The 21,835-nt window shown below is 40.8% G+C and overlaps 1 protein-coding gene across 1 annotated transcript in view; it reads left to right on the top strand.

Annotated features, from left to right (window-relative positions):
• Positions 1 to 21,835, top strand: part of LOC135688513 (uncharacterized) — a 150,374-nt gene that overhangs the window by 46,091 nt on the left and 82,448 nt on the right. Inside the window, exons 40-61 of the mRNA XM_089114194.1 lie at positions 133 to 345; positions 739 to 1,860; positions 2,127 to 2,339; positions 2,733 to 3,854; positions 4,121 to 4,333; positions 4,727 to 5,848; positions 6,115 to 6,327; positions 6,721 to 7,842; positions 8,109 to 8,321; positions 8,715 to 9,836; positions 10,053 to 10,265; positions 10,659 to 11,780; positions 12,047 to 12,259; positions 12,653 to 13,774; positions 13,991 to 14,203; positions 14,597 to 15,718; positions 15,985 to 16,197; positions 16,591 to 17,712; positions 17,979 to 18,191; positions 18,584 to 19,705; positions 19,972 to 20,184; positions 20,578 to 21,699. Of these exons, the coding sequence (XP_088970320.1) occupies positions 133 to 345; positions 739 to 1,860; positions 2,127 to 2,339; positions 2,733 to 3,854; positions 4,121 to 4,333; positions 4,727 to 5,848; positions 6,115 to 6,327; positions 6,721 to 7,842; positions 8,109 to 8,321; positions 8,715 to 9,836; positions 10,053 to 10,265; positions 10,659 to 11,780; positions 12,047 to 12,259; positions 12,653 to 13,774; positions 13,991 to 14,203; positions 14,597 to 15,718; positions 15,985 to 16,197; positions 16,591 to 17,712; positions 17,979 to 18,191; positions 18,584 to 19,705; positions 19,972 to 20,184; positions 20,578 to 21,699 (14,685 nt within the window). The remainder of the gene's footprint in view (positions 1 to 132; positions 346 to 738; positions 1,861 to 2,126; positions 2,340 to 2,732; positions 3,855 to 4,120; positions 4,334 to 4,726; positions 5,849 to 6,114; positions 6,328 to 6,720; positions 7,843 to 8,108; positions 8,322 to 8,714; positions 9,837 to 10,052; positions 10,266 to 10,658; positions 11,781 to 12,046; positions 12,260 to 12,652; positions 13,775 to 13,990; positions 14,204 to 14,596; positions 15,719 to 15,984; positions 16,198 to 16,590; positions 17,713 to 17,978; positions 18,192 to 18,583; positions 19,706 to 19,971; positions 20,185 to 20,577; positions 21,700 to 21,835) is intronic.

The raw sequence follows: 21,835 nt of genomic DNA, 5'->3' as shown, positions 1-21,835 counted from the left end.
TTAATGTTGTCGGGCATGAACCAGAAAATAAATATGTATAAATATATATAGTTTACGTTGAAGATGATTGTAAAATGAACTATTTTGGTGAAAAGGGACATTGGTTTTTTATACTCTTCTTACTGTTTACAGGTCCATGTGATAAGGTGAAATGTGAATATAACGCAAGGTGCCAGGTGAAGCAAGACCAAACAACCGAATGTGTTTGTCCTGATTGTGACAGCCAGTCTGAAGTAAATGCAGTATGCGGAAGTGACGGCAGGACATATGCTTCTTATTGCCATCTCAAATCAACAGTTTGTCGAACGAAGACATTAGTATCGTTGGTTAGCAAGAAAGCATGTGGTAAGGAGATTTTGGACATGTTCCTTTTCGTTTGTGGTTGAATATCGTCTTTTATCTGCGTAGCGTCATGAAAGACAGCATAGTTCTAAAACCGTAGTTTTATGACAGCTAATTGCTAGGTTGACATTATCAAATGAAAGGAATAAATCACGATTTTTTGTTTGCCAGTGATATTACCTAAATTGAAAAATGAAAGAAAAAATTGAACACACGTTTTTGGAGTTGAACGACTGTGTGCAAAAGTGTGATATCCTGGAATAAAAAAGAATTGCATGTACGGTTTAGGGTTATTATAGTATTATGGACGTTGAATATCAAAATGTTTTTAACTGTCTTCAATTGAAATAGCTGGACATAAGATACGAAAGTTATCAATTTATGATGTTTTTTCAGCTGTCACGGAGCCTGTAGATGTCTTCTATTTGTTGGACACATCGAAAGGAGTAACGAAGAATCAATTAGACAAAATGAGAGACTTTGTTACCCAGCAAGCAAAGGCGTACAACATATCGAGTGATGGTGTGAGGATATCGGTGCTTACGTATAGCAGCGATGCAAGGACTTTGTTGCCAGTTGGCCGAGGTACATCACCAGAGGCTTTGAAGAATGCTTTAGATGCTGCTGCGTTGACAGACAGTCCGAGACAAGTGGCTAATGCTCTTCAGTCGGTAAGGAGGACTATCGTCTACAAGACAGACGGCGTGAGGGATGATGCAGGAAAAGTAGTAGTGTTAATTGTTGCTGGTAGGAACGCACGATCTGGTTTGCCATATGTCAGATCGGAAGGAGATGCTCTGAAAGGAAGTGGAGCTAACGTTGTTGTGATTGGAATGGGCGACGACTTGGACGAAAACGAGATGAAATCTGTTGCAACTAAGCCAGATCGGTTTGTAAAGGTGAGCTCAGAAGACAAACTGTTGGACGCTGTTTCAGCAGTATCTGATTCGATAAGCGATACCCAGAAGAGTTCGTTGAAACTGGATTTGGGATTCATATTAGGAGCAGACGGTGTTAATGCGGAGAAGGACTTTGAGCTGGGAAAAGAAGCTATTAAGGAGATGTTGAGAAAGTTGGACATATCGAGCGAAAAGACACGATTCGGCTTGATTGTGTACGGACAAAGTGCTGGAATGGTATCACGACTGGATTCTGTTAATAGTTTGAAAGATGCTCTCAGTGTTGTTGATAAAGTTAAGATCCCTCGTAAAGGATTCGCTTTGAAAGAGGCGTTGGAAATGGCGCGGACGGACTTGTTCGACGCCCTATCTGGAGGGAGAAGAGATACTGACAAAACAGCAGTGATATTCGTTAATAAGGAGATGGATTCTGCATCGAAAGCTGCAGCTGAGGCGTTGAAAAAGGATGGTGTGAAGATATTGGCTGTTTCTTTAGGTGAAGCAGATGCTAGAGATTCATTGAGAGATGTTACAAGCACGGACAAGGATATAAAGCGAATCGCTAGTAGGAGTGATATCGACAAGTTGGCGAAAGACTTGGCATCTTCCCTGACGTCAGGTAATTGATATGTACTGCAATTGTAACTGATTGGGTTTTACGTGTATGGATGTGTTTTCTGTGGGTTGAGTTTTGGCTACTGGATTCGGGTTCGTTCTTAGTAAGACACTGTAAGGGGAATGCAATTTCTTATCTTAATGTTGTCGGGCATGAACCAGAAAATAAATATGTATAAATATATATAGTTTACGTTGAAGATGATTGTAAAATGAACTATTTTGGTAAAAAGGAACATTGGTTTTTTATACTCTTCTTACTGTTTACAGGTCCATGTGATAAGGTGAAATGTGAATATAACGCAAGGTGCCAGGTGAAGCAAGACCAAACAACCGAATGTGTTTGTCCTGATTGTGACAGCCAGTCTGAAGTAAATGCAGTATGCGGAAGTGACGGCAGGACATATGCTTCTTATTGCCATCTCAAATCAACAGTTTGTCGAACGAAGACATTAGTATCGTTGGTTAGCAAGAAAGCATGTGGTAAGGAGATTTTGGACATGTTCCTTTTCGTTTGTGGTTGAATATCGTCTTTTATCTGCGTAGCGTCATGAAAGACAGCATAGTTCTAAAACCGTAGTTTTATGACAGCTAATTGCTAGGTTGACATTATCAAATGAAAGGAATAAATCACGATTTTTTGTTTGCCAGTGATATTACCTAAATTGAAAAATGAAAGAAAAAATTGAACACACGTTTTTGGAGTTGAACGACTGTGTGCAAAAGTGTGATATCCTGGAATAAAAAAGAATTGCATGTACGGTTTAGGGTTATTATAGTATTATGGACGTTGAATATCAAAATGTTTTTAACTGTCTTCAATTGAAATAGCTGGACATAAGATACGAAAGTTATCAATTTATGATGTTTTTTCAGCTGTCACGGAGCCTGTAGATGTCTTCTATTTGTTGGACACATCGAAAGGAGTAACGAAGAATCAATTAGACAAAATGAGAGACTTTGTTACCCAGCAAGCAAAGGCGTACAACATATCGAGTGATGGTGTAAGGATATCGGTGCTTACGTATAGCAGCGATGCAAGGACTTTGTTGCCAGTTGGCCGAGGTACATCACCAGAGGCTTTGAAGAATGCTTTAGATGCTGCTGCGTTGACAGACAGTCCGAGACAAGTGGCTAATGCTCTTCAGTCGGTAAGGAGGACTATCGTCTACAAGACAGACGGCGTGAGGGATGATGCAGGAAAAGTAGTAGTGTTAATTGTTGCTGGTAGGAACGCACGATCTGGTTTGCCATATGTCAGATCGGAAGGAGATGCTCTGAAAGGAAGTGGAGCTAACGTTGTTGTGATTGGAATGGGCGACGACTTGGACGAAAACGAGATGAAATCTGTTGCAACTAAGCCAGATCGGTTTGTAAAGGTGAGCTCAGAAGACAAACTGTTGGACGCTGTTTCAGCAGTATCTGATTCGATAAGCGATACCCAGAAGAGTTCGTTGAAACTGGATTTGGGATTCATATTAGGAGCAGACGGTGTTAATGCGGAGAAGGACTTTGAGCTGGGAAAAGAAGCTATTAAGGAGATGTTGAGAAAGTTGGACATATCGAGCGAAAAGACACGATTCGGCTTGATTGTGTACGGACAAAGTGCTGGAATGGTATCACGACTGGATTCTGTTAATAGTTTGAAAGATGCTCTCAGTGTTGTTGATAAAGTTAAGATTCCTCGTAAAGGATTCGCTTTGAAAGAGGCGTTGGAAATGGCGCGGACGGACTTGTTCGACGCCCTATCTGGAGGGAGAAGAGATACTGACAAAACAGCAGTGATATTCGTTAATAAGGAGATGGATTCTGCATCGAAAGCTGCAGCTGAGGCGTTGAAAAAGGATGGTGTGAAGATATTGGCTGTTTCTTTAGGTGAAGCAGATGCTAGAGATTCATTGAGAGATGTTACAAGCACGGACAAGGATATAAAGCGAATCGCTAGTAGGAGTGATATCGACAAGTTGGCGAAAGACTTGGCATCTTCCCTGACGTCAGGTAATTGATATGTACTGCAATTGTAACTGATTGGGTTTTACGTGTATGGATGTGTTTTCTGTGGGTTGAGTTTTGGCTACTGGATTCGGGTTCGTTCTTAGTAAGACACTGTAAGGGGAATGCAATTTCTTATCTTAATGTTGTCGGGCATGAACCAGAAAATAAATATGTATAAATATATATAGTTTACGTTGAAGATGATTGTAAAATGAACTATGTTGGTGAAAAGGGACATTGGTTTTTTATACTCTTCTTACTGTTTACAGGTCCATGTGATAAGGTGAAATGTGAATATAACGCAAGGTGCCAGGTGAAGCAAGACCAAACAACCGAATGTGTTTGTCCTGATTGTGACAGCCAGTCTGAAGTAAATGCAGTATGCGGAAGTGACGGCAGGACATATGCTTCTTATTGCCATCTCAAATCAACAGTTTGTCGAACGAAGACATTAGTATCGTTGGTTAGCAAGAAAGCATGTGGTAAGGAGATTTTGGACATGTTCCTTTTCGTTTGTGGTTGAATATCGTCTTTTATCTGCGTAGCGTCATGAAAGACAGCATAGTTCTAAAACCGTAGTTTTATGACAGCTAATTGCTAGGTTGACATTATCAAATGAAAGGAATAAATCACGATTTTTTGTTTGCCAGTGATATTACCTAAATTGAAAAATGAAAGAAAAAATTGAACACACGTTTTTGGAGTTGAACGACTGTGTGCAAAAGTGTGATATCCTGGAATAAAAAAGAATTGCATGTACGGTTTAGGGTTATTATAGTATTATGGACGTTGAATATCAAAATGTTTTTAACTGTCTTCAATTGAAATAGCTGGACATAAGATACGAAAGTTATCAATTTATGATGTTTTTTCAGCTGTCACGGAGCCTGTAGATGTCTTCTATTTGTTGGACACATCGAAAGGAGTAACGAAGAATCAATTAGACAAAATGAGAGACTTTGTTACCCAGCAAGCAAAGGCGTACAACATATCGAGTGATGGTGTGAGGATATCGGTGCTTACGTATAGCAGCGATGCAAGGACTTTGTTGCCAGTTGGCCGAGGTACATCACCAGAGGCTTTGAAGAATGCTTTAGATGCTGCTGCGTTGACAGACAGTCCGAGACAAGTGGCTAATGCTCTTCAGTCGGTAAGGAGGACTATCGTCTACAAGACAGACGGCGTGAGGGATGATGCAGGAAAAGTAGTAGTGTTAATTGTTGCTGGTAGGAACGCACGATCTGGTTTGCCATATGTCAGATCGGAAGGAGATGCTCTGAAAGGAAGTGGAGCTAACGTTGTTGTGATTGGAATGGGCGACGACTTGGACGAAAACGAGATGAAATCTGTTGCAACTAAGCCAGATCGGTTTGTAAAGGTGAGCTCAGAAGACAAACTGTTGGACGCTGTTTCAGCAGTATCTGATTCGATAAGCGATACCCAGAAGAGTTCGTTGAAACTGGATTTGGGATTCATATTAGGAGCAGACGGTGTTAATGCGGAGAAGGACTTTGAGCTGGGAAAAGAAGCTATTAAGGAGATGTTGAGAAAGTTGGACATATCGAGAGAAAAGACACGATTCGGCTTGATTGTGTACGGACAAAGTGCTGGAATGGTATCACGACTGGATTCTGTTAATAGTTTGAAAGATGCTCTCAGTGTTGTTGATAAAGTTAAGATTCCTCGTAAAGGATTCGCTTTGAAAAAGGCGTTGGAAATGGCGCGGACGGACTTGTTCGACGCCCTATCTGGAGGGAGAAGAGATACTGACAAAACAGCAGTGATATTCGTTAATAAGGAGATGGATTCTGCATCGAAAGCTGCAGCTGAGGCGTTGAAAAAGTATGGTGTGAAGATATTGGCTGTTTCTTTAGGTGAAGCAGATGCTAGAGATTCATTGAGAGATGTTACAAGCACGGACAAGGATATAAAGCGAATCGCTAGTAGGAGTGATATCGACAAGTTGGCGAAAGACTTGGCATCTTCCCTGACGTCAGGTAATTGATATGTACTGCAATTGTAACTGATTTGGTTTTACGTGTATGGATGTGTTTTCTGTGGGTTGAGTTTTGGCTACTGGATTCGGGTTCGTTCTTAGTAAGACACTGTAAGGGGAATGCAATTTCTTATCTTAATGTTGTCGGGCATCAACCAGAAAATAAATGTGTATAAATATATATAGTTTACGTTGAAGATGATTGTAAAATGAACTATTTTGGTGAAAAGGGACATTGGTTTTTTATACTCTTCTTACTGTTTACAGGTCCATGTGATAAGGTGAAATGTGAATATAACGCAAGGTGCCAGGTGAAGCAAGACCAAACAACCGAATGTGTTTGTCCTGATTGTGACAGCCAGTCTGAAGTAAATGCAGTATGCGGAAGTGACGGCAGGACATATGCTTCTTATTGCCATCTCAAATCAACAGTTTGTCGAACGAAGACATTAGTATCGTTGGTTAGCAAGAAAGCATGTGGTAAGGAGATTTTGGACATGTTCCTTTTCTTTTGTGGTTGAATATCGTCTTTTATCTGCGTAGCGTCATGAAAGACAGCATAGTTCTAAAACCGTAGTTTTATGACAGCTTATTGCTAGGTTGACATTATCAAATGAAAAGAATAAATCACGATTTTTTGTTTGCCAGTGATATTACCTAAATTGAAAAATGAAAGAAAAAATTGAACACACGTTTTTGGAGTTGAACGACTGTGTGCAAAAGTGTGATATCCTGGAATAAAAAAGAATTGCATGTACGGTTTAGGGTTATTATAGTATTATGGACGTTGAATATTAAAATGTTTTTGACTGTCTTCAATTGAAATAGCTGGACATAAGATACGAAAGTTATCAATTTATGATGTTTTTTCAGCTGTCACGGAGCCTGTAGATGTCTTCTATTTGTTGGACACATCGAAAGGAGTAACGAAGAATCAATTAGACAAAATGAGAGACTTTGTTACCCAGCAAGCAAAGGCGTACAACATATCGAGTGATGGTGTAAGGATATCGGTGCTTACGTATAGCAGCGATGCAAGGACTTTGTTGCCAGTTGGCCGAGGTACATCACCAGAGGCTTTGAAGAATGCTTTAGATGCTGCTGCGTTGACAGACAGTCCGAGACAAGTGGCTAATGCTCTTCAGTCGGTAAGGAGGACTATCGTCTACAAGACAGACGGCGTGAGGGATAATGCAGGAAAAGTGGTAGTGTTAATTGTTGCTGGTAGGAACGCACGATCTGGTTTACCATATGTCAGATCGGAAGGAGATGCTCTGAAAGGAAGTGGAGCTAACGTTGTTGTGATTGGAATGGGCGACGACTTGGACGAAAACGAGATGAAATCTGTTGCAACTAAGCCAGATCGGTTTGTAAAGGTGAGCTCAGAAGACAAACTGTTGGACGCTGTTTCAGCAGTATCTGATTCGATAAGCGATACCCAGAAGAGTTCGTTGAAACTGGATTTGGGATTCATATTAGGAGCAGACGGTGTTAATGCGGAGAAGGACTTTGAGCTGGGAAAAGAAGCTATTAAGGAGATGTTGAGAAAGCTGGACATATCGAGAGAAAAGACACGATTCGGCTTGATTGTGTACGGACAAAGTGCTGGAATGGTATCACGACTGGATTCTGTTAATAGTTTGAAAGATGCTCTCAGTGTTGTTGATAAAGTTAAGATTCCTCGTAAAGGATTCGCTTTGAAAGAGGCGTTGGAAATGGCGCGGACGGACTTGTTCGACGCCCTATCTGGAGGGAGAAGAGATACTGACAAAACAGCAGTGATATTCGTTAATAAGGAGATGGATTCTGCATCGAAAGCTGCAGCTGAGGCGTTGAAAAAGGATGGTGTGAAGATATTGGCTGTTTCTTTAGGTGAAGCAGATGCTAGAGATTCACTGAGAGATGTTACAAGCACGGACAAGGATATAAAGCGAATCGCTAGTAGGAGTGATATCGACAAGTTGGCGAAAGACTTGGCATCTTCCCTGACGTCAGGTAATTGATATGTACTGCAATTGTAACTGATTTGGTTTTACGTGTATGGATGTGTTTTCTGTGGGTTGAGTTTTGGCTACTGGATTCGGGTTCGTTCTTAGTAAGACACTGTAAGGGGAATGCAATTTCTTATCTTAATGTTGTCGGGCATGAACCAGAAAATAAATATGTATAAATATATATAGTTTACGTTGAAGATGATTGTAAAATGAACTATTCTGGTGAAAAGGGACATTGGTTTTTTATACTCTTCTTACTGTTTACAGGTCCATGTGATAAGGTGAAATGTGAATATAACGCAAGGTGCCAGGTGAAGCAAGACCAAACAACCGAATGTGTTTGTCCTGATTGTGACAGCCAGTCTGAAGTAAATGCAGTATGCGGAAGTGACGGCAGGACATATGCTTCTTATTGCCATCTCAAATCAACAGTTTGTCGAACGAAGACATTAGTATCGTTGGTTAGCAAGAAAGCATGTGGTAAGGAGATTTTGGACATGTTCCTTTTCGTTTGTGGTTGAATATCGTCTTTTATCTGCGTAGCGTCATGAAAGACAGCATAGTTCTAAAACCGTAGTTTTATGACAGCTAATTGCTAGGTTGACATTATCAAATGAAAGGAATAAATCACGATTTTTTGTTTGCCAGTGATATTACCTAAATTGAAAAATGAAAGAAAAAATTGAACACACGTTTTTGGAGTTGAACGACTGTGTGCAAAAGTGTGATATCCTGGAATAAAAAAGAATTGCATGTACGGTTTAGGGTTATTATAGTATTATGGACGTTGAATATCAAAATGTTTTTAACTGTCTTCAATTGAAATAGCTGGACATAAGATACGAAAGTTATCAATTTATGATGTTTTTTCAGCTGTCACGGAGCCTGTAGATGTCTTCTATTTGTTGGACACATCGAAAGGAGTAACGAAGAATCAATTAGACAAAATGAGAGACTTTGTTACCCAGCACGCAAAGGCGTACAACATATCGAGTGATGGTGTAAGGATATCGGTGCTTACGTATAGCAGCGATGCAAGGACTTTGTTGCCAGTTGGCCGAGGTACATCACCAGAGGCTTTGAAGAATGCTTTAGATGCTGCTGCGTTGACAGACAGTCCGAGACAAGTGGCTAATGCTCTTCAGTCGGTAAGGAGGACTATCGTCTACAAGACAGACGGCGTGAGGGATGATGCAGGAAAAGTAGTAGTGTTAATTGTTGCTGGTAGGAACGCACGATCTGGTTTGCCATATGTCAGATCGGAAGGAGATGCTCTGAAAGGAAGTGGAGCTAACGTTGTTGTGATTGGAATGGGCGACGACTTGGACGAAAACGAGATGAAATCTGTTGCAACTAAGCCAGATCGGTTTGTAAAGGTGAGCTCAGAAGACAAACTGTTGGACGCTGTTTCAGCAGTATCTGATTCGATAAGCGATACCCAGAAGAGTTCGTTGAAACTGGATTTGGGATTCATATTAGGAGCAGACGGTGTTAATGCGGAGAAGGACTTTGAGCTGGGAAAAGAAGCTATTAAGGAGATGTTGAGAAAGTTGGACATATCGAGCGAAAAGACACGATTCGGCTTGATTGTGTACGGACAAAGTGCTGGAATGGTATCACGACTGGGTTCTGTTAATAGTTTGAAAGATGCTCTCAGTGTTGTTGATAAAGTTAAGATTCCTCGTAAAGGATTCGCTTTGAAAGAGGCGTTGGAAATGGCGCGGACGGACTTGTTCGACGCCCTATCTGGAGGGAGAAGAGATACTGACAAAACAGCAGTGATATTCGTTAATAAGGAGATGGATTCTGCGTCGAAAGCTGCAGCTGAGGTGTTGAAAAAGGATGGTGTGAAGATATTGGCTGTTTCTTTAGGGGAAGCAGATGCTAGAGATTCACTGAGAGATGTAACAAGCACGGACAAGGATATAAAGCGAATCGCTAGTAGGAGTGATATCGACAAGTTGGCGAAAGACTTGGCATCTTCCCTGACGTCAGGTAATTGATATGTACTGCAATTGTAACTGATTTGGTTTTACGTGTATGGATGTGTTTTCTGTGGGTTGAGTTTTGGCTACTGGATTCGGGTTCGTTCTTAGTAAGACACTGTAAGGGGAATGCAATTTCTTATCTTAATGTTGTCGGCCGATTGTAAAATGAACTATTTTGGTGAAAAGGGACATTGGTTTTTTATACTCTTCTTACTGTTTACAGGTCCATGTGATAAGGTGAAATGTGAATATAACGCAAGGTGCCAGGTGAAGCAAGACCAAACAACCGAATGTGTTTGTCCTGATTGTGACAGCCAGTCTGAAGTAAATGCAGTATGCGGAAGTGACGGCAGGACATATGCTTCTTATTGCCATCTCAAATCAACAGTTTGTCGAACGAAGACATTAGTATCGTTGGTTAGCAAGAAAGCATGTGGTAAGGAGATTTTGGACATGTTCCTTTTCGTTTGTGGTTGAATATCGTCTTTTATCTGCGTAGCGTCATGAAAGACAGCATAGTTCTAAAACCGTAGTTTTATGACAGCTAATTGCTAGGTTGACATTATCAAATGAAAGGAATAAATCACGATTTTTTGTTTGCCAGTGATATTACCTAAATTGAAAAATGAAAGAAAAAATTGAACACACGTTTTTGGAGTTGAACGACTGTGTGCAAAAGTGTGATATCCTGGAATAAAAAAGAATTGCATGTACGGTTTAGGGTTATTATAGTATTATGGACGTTGAATATCAAAATGTTTTTAACTGTCTTCAATTGAAATAGCTGGACATAAGATACGAAAGTTATCAATTTATGATGTTTTTTCAGCTGTCACGGAGCCTGTAGATGTCTTCTATTTGTTGGACACATCGAAAGGAGTAACGAAGAATCAATTAGACAAAATGAGAGACTTTGTTACCCAGCAAGCAAAGGCGTACAACATATCGAGTGATGGTGTGAGGATATCGGTGCTTACGTATAGCAGCGATGCAAGGACTTTGTTGCCAGTTGGCCGAGGTACATCACCAGAGGCTTTGAAGAATGCTTTAGATGCTGCTGCGTTGACAGACAGTCCGAGACAAGTGGCTAATGCTCTTCAGTCGGTAAGGAGGACTATCGTCTACAAGACAGACGGCGTGAGGGATGATGCAGGAAAAGTAGTATTGTTAATTGTTGCTGGTAGGAACGCACGATCTGGTTTGCCATATGTCAGATCGGAAGGAGATGCTCTGAAAGGAAGTGGAGCTAACGTTGTTGTGATTGGAATGGGCGACGACTTGGACGAAAACGAGATGAAATCTGTTGCAACTAAGCCAGATCGGTTTGTAAAGGTGAGGTCAGAAGACAAACTGTTGGACGCTGTTTCAGCAGTATCTGATTCGATAAGCGATACCCAGAAGAGTTCGTTGAAACTGGATTTGGGATTCATATTAGGAGCAGACGGTGTTAATGCGGAGAAGGACTTTGAGCTGGGAAAAGAAGCTATTAAGGAGATGTTGAGAAAGTTGGACATATCGAGCGAAAAGACACGATTCGGCTTGATTGTGTACGGACAAAGTGCTGGAATGGTATCACGACTGGATTCTGTTAATAGTTTGAAAGATGCTCTCAGTGTTGTTGATAAAGTTAAGATTCCTCGTAAAGGATTCGCTTTGAAAGAGGCTTTGGAAATGGCGCGGATGGACTTGTTCGACGCCCTATCTGGAGGGAGAAGAGATACTGACAAAACAGCAGTGATATTCGTTAATAAGGAGATGGATTCTGCATCGAAAGCTGCAGCTGAGGCGTTGAAAAAGGATGGTGTGAAGATATTGGCTGTTTCTTTAGGTGAAGCAGATGCTAGAGATTCACTGCGAGATGTTACAAGCACGGACAAGGATATAAAGCGAATCGCTAGTAGGAGTGATATCGACAAGTTGGCGAAAGACTTGGCATCTTCCCTGACGTCAGGTAATTGATATGTACTGCAATTGTAACTGATTTGGTTTTACGTGTATGGATGTGTTTTCTGTGGGTTGAGTTTTGGCTACTGGATTCGGGTTCGTTCTTAGTAAGACGCTGTAAGGGGAATGCAATTTCTTATCTTAATGTTGTCGGGCATGAACCAGAAAATAAATATGTATAAATATATATAGTTTACGTTGAAGATGATTGTAAAATGAACTATTTTGGTGAAAAGGGGCATTGGTTTTTTATACTCTTCTTACTGTTTACAGGTCCATGTGATAAGGTGAAATGTGAATATAACGCAAGGTGCCAGGTGAAGCCAGACCAAACAACCGAATGTGTTTGTCCTGATTGTGACAGCCAGTCTGAAGTAAATGCAGTATGCGGAAGTGACGGCAGGACATATGCTTCTTATTGCCATCTCAAATCAACAGTTTGTCGAACGAAGACATTAGTATCGTTGGTTAGCAAGAAAGCATGTGGTAAGGAGATTTTGGACATGTTCCTTTTCGTTTGTGGTTGAATATCGTCTTTTATCTGCGTAGCGTCATGAAAGACAACATAGTTCTAAAACCGTAGTTTTATGACAGCTAATTGCTAGGTTGACATTATCAAATGAAAGGAATAAATCACGATTTTTTGTTTGCCAGTGATATTACCTAAATTGAAAAATGAAAGAAAAAATTGAACACACGTTTTTGGAGTTGAACGACTGTGTGCAAAAGTGTGATATCCTGGAATAAAAAAGAATTGCATGTACGGTTTAGGGTTATTATAGTATTATGGACGTTGAATATCAAAATGTTTTTAACTGTCTTCAATTGAAATAGCTGGACATAAGATACGAAAGTTATCAATTTATGATGTTTTTTCAGCTGTCACGGAGCCTGTAGATGTCTTCTATTTGTTGGACACATCGAAAGGAGTAACGAAGAATCAATTAGACAAAATGAGAGACTTTGTTACCCAGCAAGCAAAGGCGTACAACATATCGAGTGATGGTGTGAGGATATCGGTGCTTACGTATAGCAGCGATGCAAGGACTTTGTTGCCAGTTGGCCGAGGTACATCACCAGAGGCTTTGAAGAATGCTTTAGATGCTGCTGCGTTGACAGACAGTCCGAGACAAGTGGCTAATGCTCTTCAGTCGGTAAGGAGGACTATCGTCTACAAGACAGACGGCGTGAGGGATGATGCAGGAAAAGTAGTAGTGTTAATTGTTGCTGGTAGGAACGCACAATCTGGTTTGCCATATGTCAGATCGGAAGGAGATGCTCTGAAAGGAAGTGGAGCTAACGTTGTTGTGATTGGAATGGGCGACGACTTGGACGAAAACGAGATGAAATCTGTTGCAACTAAGCCAGATCGGTTTGTAAAGGTGAGCTCAGAAGACAAACTGTTGGACGCTGTTTCAGCAGTATCTGATTCGATAAGCGATACCCAGAAGAGTTCGTTGAAACTGGATTTGGGATTCATATTAGGAGCAGACGGTGTTAATGCGGAGAAGGACTTTGAGCTGGGAAAAGAAGCTATTAAGGAGATGTTGAGAAAGTTGGACATATCGAGCGAAAAGACACGATTCGGCTTGATTGTGTACGGACAAAGTGCTGGAATGGTATCACGACTGGATTCTGTTAATAGTTTGAAAGATGCTCTCAGTGTTGTTGATAAAGTTAAGATTCCTCGTAAAGGATTCGCTTTGAAAGAGGCGTTGGAAATGGCGCGGACGGACTTGTTCGACGCCCTATCTGGAGGGAGAAGAGATACTGACAAAACAGCAGTGATATTCGTTAATAAGGAGATGGATTCTGCATCGAAAGCTGCAGCTGAGGCGTTGAAAAAGGATGGTGTGAAGATATTGGCTGTTTCTTTAGGTGAAGCAGATGCTAGAGATTCACTGAGAGATGTTACAAGCACGGACAAGGATATAAAGCGAATCGCTAGTAGGAGTGATATCGACAAGTTGGCGAAAGACTTGGCATCTTCCCTGACGTCAGGTAATTGATATGTACTGCAATTGTAACTGATTTGGTTTTACGTGTATGGATGTGTTTTCTGTGGGTTGAGTTTTGGCTACTGGATTCGGGTTCGTTCTTAGTAAGACACTGTAAGGGGAATGCAATTTCTTATCTTAATGTTGTCGGCCGATTGTAAAATGAACTATTTTGGTGAAAAGGGGCATTGGTTTTTTATACTCTTCTTACTGTTTACAGGTCCATGTGATAAGGTGAAATGTGAATATAACGCAAGGTGCCAGGTGAAGCAGGACCAAACAACCGAATGTGTTTGTCCTGATTGTGACAGCCAGTCTGAAGTAAATGCAGTATGCGGAAGTGACAGCAGGACATATGCTTCTTATTGCCATCTCAAATCAACAGTTTGTCGAACGAAGACATTAGTATCGTTGGTTAGCAAGAAAGCATGTGGTAAGGAGATTTTGGACATGTTCCTTTTTGTTTGTGGTTGAATATCGTCTTTTATCTGCGTAGCGTCATGAAAGACAGCATAGTTCTAAAACCGTAGTTTTATGACAGCTAATTGCTAGGTTGACATTATCAAATGAAAGGAATAAATCACGATTTTTTGTTTGCCAGTGATATTACCTAAATTGAAAAATGAAAGAAAAAATTGAACACACGTTTTTGGAGTTGAACGACTGTGTGCAAAAGTGTGATATCCTGGAATAAAAAAGAATTGCATGTACGGTTTAGGGTTATTATAGTATTATGGACGTTGAATATCAAAATGTTTTTAACTGTCTTCAATTGAAATAGCTGGACATAAGATACGAAAGTTATCAATTTATGATGTTTTTTCAGCTGTCACGGAGCCTGTAGATGTCTTCTATTTGTTGGACACATCGAAAGGAGTAACGAAGAATCAATTAGACAAAATGAGAGACTTTGTTACCCAGCACGCAAAGGCGTACAACATATCGAGTGATGGTGTAAGGATATCGGTGCTTACGTATAGCAGCGATGCAAGGACTTTGTTGCCAGTTGGCCGAGGTACATCACCAGAGGCTTTGAAGAATGCTTTAGATGCTGCTGCGTTGACAGACAGTCCGAGACAAGTGGCTAATGCTCTTCAGTCGGTAAGGAGGACTATCGTCTACAAGACAGACGGCGTGAGGGATGATGCAGGAAAAGTAGTAGTGTTAATTGTTGCTGGTAGGAACGCACGATCTGGTTTGCCATATGTCAGATCGGAAGGAGATGCTCTGAAAGGAAGTGGAGCTAACGTTGTTGTGATTGGAATGGGCGACGACTTGGACGAAAACGAGATGAAATCTGTTGCAACTAAGCCAGATCGGTTTGTAAAGGTGAGCTCAGAAGACAAACTGTTGGACGCTGTTTCAGCAGTATCTGATTCGATAAGCGATACCCAGAAGAGTTCGTTGAAACTGGATTTGGGATTCATATTAGGAGCAGACGGTGTTAATGCGGAGAAGGACTTTGAGCTGGGAAAAGAAGCTATTAAGGAGATGTTGAGAAAGTTGGACATATCGAGCGAAAAGACACGATTCGGCTTGATTGTGTACGGACAAAGTGCTGGAATGGTATCACGACTGGATTCTGTTAATAGTTTGAAAGATGCTCTCAGTGTTGTTGATAAAGTTAAGATTCCTCGTAAAGGATTCGCTTTGAAAGAGGCGTTGGAAATGGCGCGGACGGACTTGTTCGACGCCCTATCTGGAGGGAGAAGAGATACTGACAAAACAGCAGTGATATTCGTTAATAAGGAGATGGATTCTGCATCGAAAGCTGCAGCTGAGGCGTTGAAAAAGGATGGTGTGAAGATATTGGCTGTTTCTTTAGGTGAAGCAGATGCTAGAGATTCACTGAGAGATGTTACAAGCACGGACAAGGATATAAAGCGAATCGCTAGTAGGAGTGATATCGACAAGTTGGCGAAAGACTTGGCATCTTCCCTGACGTCAGGTAATTGATATGTACTGCAATTGTAACTGATTTGGTTTTACGTGTATGGATGTGTTTTCTGTGGGTTGAGTTTTGGCTACTGGATTCGGGTTCGTTCTTAGTAAGACACTGTAAGGGGAATGCAATTTCTTATCTTAATGTTGTCGGGCATGAACCAGAAAATAAATATGTATAAATATATATAGTTTACGTTGAAGATGATTGTAAAATGAACTATTTTGGTGAAAAGGGGCATTGGTTTTTTATACTCTTCTTACTGTTTACAGGTCCATGTGATAAGGTGAAATGTGAATATAACGCAAGGTGCCAGGTGAAGCAAGACCAAACAACCGAATGTGTTTGTCCTGATTGTGACAGCCAGTCTGAAGTAAATGCAGTATGCGGAAGTGACGGCAGGACATATGCTTCTTATTGCCATCTCAAATCAACAGTTTGTCGAACGAAGACATTAGTATCGTTGGTTAGCAAGAAAGCATGTGGTAAGGAGATTTTGGACATGTTCCTTTTCGTTTGTGGTTGAATATCGTCTTTTATCTGCGTAGCGTCATGAAAGACAGCATAGTTCTAAAACCGTAGTTTTATGACAGCTAATTGCTAGGTTGACATTATCAAATGAAAGGAATAAATCACGATTTTTTGTTTGCCAGTGATATTACCTAAATTGAAAAATGAAAGAAAAAATTGAACACACGTTTTTGGAGTTGAACGACTGTGTGCAAAAGTGTGATATCCTGGAATAAAAAAGAATTGCATGTACGGTTTAGGGTTATTATAGTATTATGGACGTTGAATATAAAAATGTTTTTAACTGTCTTCAATTGAAATAGCTGGACATAAGATACGAAAGTTATCAATTTATGATGTTTTTTCAGCTGTCACGGAGCCTGTAGATGTCTTCTATTTGTTGGACACATCGAAAGGAGTAACGAAGAATCAATTAGACAAAATGAGAGACTTTGTTACCCAGCAAGCAAAGGCGTACAACATATCGAGTGATGGTGTAAGGATATCGGTGCTTACGTATAGCAGCGATGCAAGGACTTTGTTGCCAGTTGGCCGAGGTACATCACCAGAGGCTTTGAAGAATGCTTTAGATGCTGCTGCGTTGACAGACAGTCCGAGACAAGTGGCTAATGCTCTTCAGTCGGTAAGGAGGACTATCGTCTACAAGACAGACGGCGTGAGGGATGATGCAGGAAAAGTAGTAGTGTTAATTGTTGCTGGTAGGAACGCACGATCTGGTTTGCCATATGTCAGATCGGAAGGAGATGCTCTGAAAGGAAGTGGAGCTAACGTTGTTGTGATTGGAATGGGCGACGACTTGGACGAAAACGAGATGAAATCTGTTGCAACTAAGCCAGATCGGTTTGTAAAGGTGAGCTCAGAAGACAAACTGTTGGACGCTGTTTCAGCAGTATCTGATTCGATAAGCGATACCCAGAAGAGTTCGTTGAAACTGGATTTGGGATTCATATTAGGAGCAGACGGTGTTAATGCGGAGAAGGACTTTGAGCTGGGAAAAGAAGCTATTAAGGAGATGTTGAGAAAGTTGGACATATCGAGCGAAAAGACACGATTCGGCTTGATTGTGTACGGACAAAGTGCTGGAATGGTATCACGACTGGATTCTGTTAATAGTTTGAAAGATGCTGTCAGTGTTGTTGATAAAGTTAAGATTCCTCGTAAAGGATTCGCTTTGAAAGAGGCGTTGGAAATGGCGCGGACGGACTTGTTCGACGCCCTATCTGGAGGGAGAAGAGATACTGCCAAAACAGCAGTGATATTCGTTAATAAGGAGATGGATTCTGCATCGAAAGCTTCAGCTGAGGCGTTGAAAAAGGATGGTGTGAAGATATTGGCTGTTTCTTTAGGTGAAGCAGATGCTAGAGATTCACTGAGAGATGTTACAAGCACGGACAAGGATATAAAGCGAATCGCTAGTAGGAGTGATATCGACAAGTTGGCGAAAGACTTGGCATCTTCCCTGACGTCAGGTAATTGATATGTACTGCAATTGTAACTGATTTGGTTTTACGTGTATGGATGTGTTTTCTGTGGGTTGAGTTTTGGCTACTGGATTCGGGTTCGTTCTTAGTAAGACACTGTAAGGGGAATGCAATTTCTTATCTTAATGTTGTCGGGCATGAACCAGAAAATAAATATGTATAAATATATATAGTTTACGTTGAAGATGATTGTAAAATGAACTATTTTGGTGAAAAGGGACATTGGTTTTTTATACTCTTCTTACTGTTTACAGGTCCATGTGATATGGTGAAATGTGAATATAACGCAAGGTGCCAGGTGAAGCAAGACCAAACAACCGAATGTGTTTGTCCTGATTGTGACAGCCAGTCTGAAGTAAATGCAGTATGCGGAAGTGACGGCAGGACATATGCTTCTTATTGCCATCTCAAATCAACAGTTTGTCGAACGAAGACATTAGTATCGTTGGTTAGCAAGAAAGCATGTGGTAAGGAGATTTTGGACATGTTCCTTTTCGTTTGTGGTTGAATATCGTCTTTATCTGCGTAGCGTCATAAAAGACAGCATAGTTCTAAAACCGTAGTTTTATGACAGCTTATTGCTAGGTTGACATTATCAAATGAAAAGAATAAATCACGATTTTTTGTTTGCCAGTGATATTACCTAAATTGAAAAATGAAAGAAAAAATTGAACACACGTTTTTGGAGTTGAACGACTGTGTGCAAAAGTGTGATATCCTGGAATAAAAAAGAATTGCATGTACGGTTTAGGGTTATTATAGTATTATGGACGTTGAATATCAAAATGTTTTTAACTGTCTTCAATTGAAATAGCTGGACATAAGATACGAAAGTTATCAATTTATGATGTTTTTTCAGCTGTCACGGAGCCTGTAGATGTCTTCTATTTGTTGGACACATCGAAAGGAGTAACGAAGAATCAATTAGACAAAATGAGAGACTTTGTTACCCAGCAAGCAAAGGCGTACAACATATCGAGTGATGGTGTAAGGATATCGGTGCTTACGTATAGCAGCGATGCAAGGACTTTGTTGCCAGTTGGCCGAGGTACATCACCAGAGGCTTTGAAGAATGCTTTAGATGCTGCTGCGTTGACAGACAGTCCGAGACAAGTGGCTAATGCTCTTCAGTCGGTAAGGAGGACTATCGTCTACAAGACAGACGGCGTGAGGGATGATGCAGGAAAAGTAGTAGTGTTAATTGTTGCTGGTAGGAACGCACGATCTGGTTTGCCATATGTCAGATCGGAAGGAGATGCTCTGAAAGGAAGTGGAGCTAACGTTGTTGTGATTGGAATGGGCGACGACTTGGACAAAAACGAGATGAAATCTGTTGCAACTAAGCCAGATCGGTTTGTAAAGGTGAGCTCAGAAGACAAACTGTTGGACGCTGTTTCAGCAGTATCTGATTCGATAAGCGATACCCAGAAGAGTTCGTTGAAACTGGATTTGGGATTCATATTAGGAGCAGACGGTGTTAATGCGGAGAAGGACTTTGAGCTGGGAAAAGAAGCTATTAAGGAGATGTTGAGAAAGTTGGACATATCGAGCGAAAAGACACGATTCGGCTTGATTGTGTACGGACAAAGTGCTGGAATGGTATCACGACTGGATTCTGTTAATAGTTTGAAAGATGCTCTCAGTGTTGTTGATAAAGTTAAGATTCCTCGTAAAGGATTCGCTTTGAAAGAGGCGTTGGAAATGGCGCGGACGGACTTGTTCGACGCCCTATCTGGAGGGAGAAGAGATACTGCCAAAACAGCAGTGATATTCGTTAATAAGGAGATGGATTCTGCATCGAAAGCTTCAGCTGAGGCGTTGAAAAAGGATGGTGTGAAGATATTGGCTGTTTCTTTAGGTGAAGCAGATGCTAGAGATTCACTGAGAGATGTTACAAGCACGGACAAGGATATAAAGCGAATCGCTAGTAGGAGTGATATCGACAAGTTGGCGAAAGACTTGGCATCTTCCCTGACGTCAGGTAATTGATATGTACTGCAATTGTAACTGATTTGGTTTTACGTGTATGGAAGTGTTTTCTGTGGGTTGAGTTTTGGCTACTGGATTCGGGTTCGTTCTTAGTAAGACACTGTAAGGGGAATGCAATTTCTTATCTTAATGTTGTCGGGCATGAACCAGAAAATAAATATGTATAAATATATATAGTTTACGTTGAAGATGATTGTAAAATGAACTATTTTGGTGAAAAGGGACATTGGTTTTTTATACTCTTCTTACTGTTTACAGGTCCATGTGATAAGGTGAAATGTGAATATAACGCAAGGTGCCAGGTGAAGCAAGACCAAACAACCGAATGTGTTTGTCCTGATTGTGACAGCCAGTCTGAAGTAAATGCAGTATGCGGAAGTGACGGCAGGACATATGCTTCTTATTGCCATCTCAAATCAACAGTTTGTCGAACGAAGACATTAGTATCGTTGGTTAGCAAGAAAGCATGTGGTAAGGAGATTTTGGACATGTTCCTTTTCGTTTGTGGTTGAATATCGTCTTTTATCTGCGTAGCGTCATAAAAGACAGCATAGTTCTAAAACCGTAGTTTTATGACAGCTTATTGCTAGGTTGACATTATCAAATGAAAAGAATAAATCACGATTTTTTGTTTGCCAGTGATATTACCTAAATTGAAAAATGAAAGAAAAAATTGAACACACGTTTTTGGAGTTGAACGACTGTGTGCAAAAGTGTAATATCCTGGAATAAAAAAGAATTGCATGTACGGTTTAGGGTTATTATAGTATTATGGACGTTGAATATCAAAATGTTTTTAACTGTCTTCAATTGAAATAGCTGGACATAAGATACGAAAGTTATCAATTTATGATGTTTTTTCAGCTGTCACGGAGCCTGTAGATGTCTTCTATTTGTTGGACACATCGAAAGGAGTAACGAAGAATCAATTAGACAAAATGAGAGACTTTGTTACCCAGCAAGCAAAGGCGTACAACATATCGAGTGATGGTGTAAGGATATCGGTGCTTACGTATAGCAGCGATGCAAGGACTTTGTTGCCAGTTGGCCGAGGTACATCACCAGAGGCTTTGAAGAATGCTTTAGATGCTGCTGCGTTGACAGACAGTCCGAGACAAGTGGCTAATGCTCTTCAGTCGGTAAGGAGGACTATCGTCTACAAGACAGACGGCGTGAGGGATGATGCAGGAAAAGTAGTAGTGTTAATTGTTGCTGGTAGGAACGCACGATCTGGTTTGCCATATGTCAGATCGGAAGGAGATGCTCTGAAAGGAAGTGGAGCTAACGTTGTTGTGATTGGAATGGGCGACGACTTGGACGAAAACGAGATGAAATCTGTTGCAACTAAGCCAGATCGGTTTGTAAAGGTGAGCTCAGAAGACAAACTGTTGGACGCTGTTTCAGCAGTATCTGATTCGATAAGCGATACCCAGAAGAGTTCGTTGAAACTGGATTTGGGATTCATATTAGGAGCAGACGGTGTTAATGCGGAGAAGGACTTTGAGCTGGGAAAAGAAGCTATTAAGGAGATGTTGAGAAAGTTGGACATATCGAGCGAAAAGACACGATTCGGCTTGATTGTGTACGGACAAAGTGCTGGAATGGTATCACGACTGGATTCTGTTAATAGTTTGAAAGATGCTCTCAGTGTTGTTGATAAAGTTAAGATTCCTCGTAAAGGATTCGCTTTGAAAGAGGCGTTGGAAATGGCGCGGACGGACTTGTTCGACGCCCTATCTGGAGGGAGAAGAGATACTGACAAAACAGCAGTGATATTCGTTAATAAGGAGATGGATTCTGCATCGAAAGCTTCAGCTGAGGCGTTGAAAAAGGATGGTGTGAAGATATTGGCTGTTTCTTTAGGTGAAGCAGATGCTAGAGATTCACTGAGAGATGTTACAAGCACGGACAAGGATATAAAGCGAATCGCTAGTAGGAGTGATATCGACAAGTTGGCGAAAGACTTGGCATCTTCCCTGACGTCAGGTAATTGATATGTACTGCAATTGTAACTGATTTGGTTTTACGTGTATGGATGTGTTTTCTGTGGGTTGAGTTTTGGCTACTGGATTCGGGTTCGTTCTTAGTAAGACACTGTAAGGGGAATGCAATTTCTTATCTT

This window comes from Rhopilema esculentum, chromosome 19 (genome assembly GCF_057945365.1).
Source record: "Rhopilema esculentum isolate cy_ngs chromosome 19, ASM5794536v1, whole genome shotgun sequence".
In the NCBI taxonomy this organism is placed as follows: domain Eukaryota; kingdom Metazoa; phylum Cnidaria; class Scyphozoa; order Rhizostomeae; family Rhizostomatidae; genus Rhopilema; species Rhopilema esculentum.
Note: the sequence above shows the minus strand (reverse complement) of the source record. Positions and strands in the feature narration are given on the sequence as shown.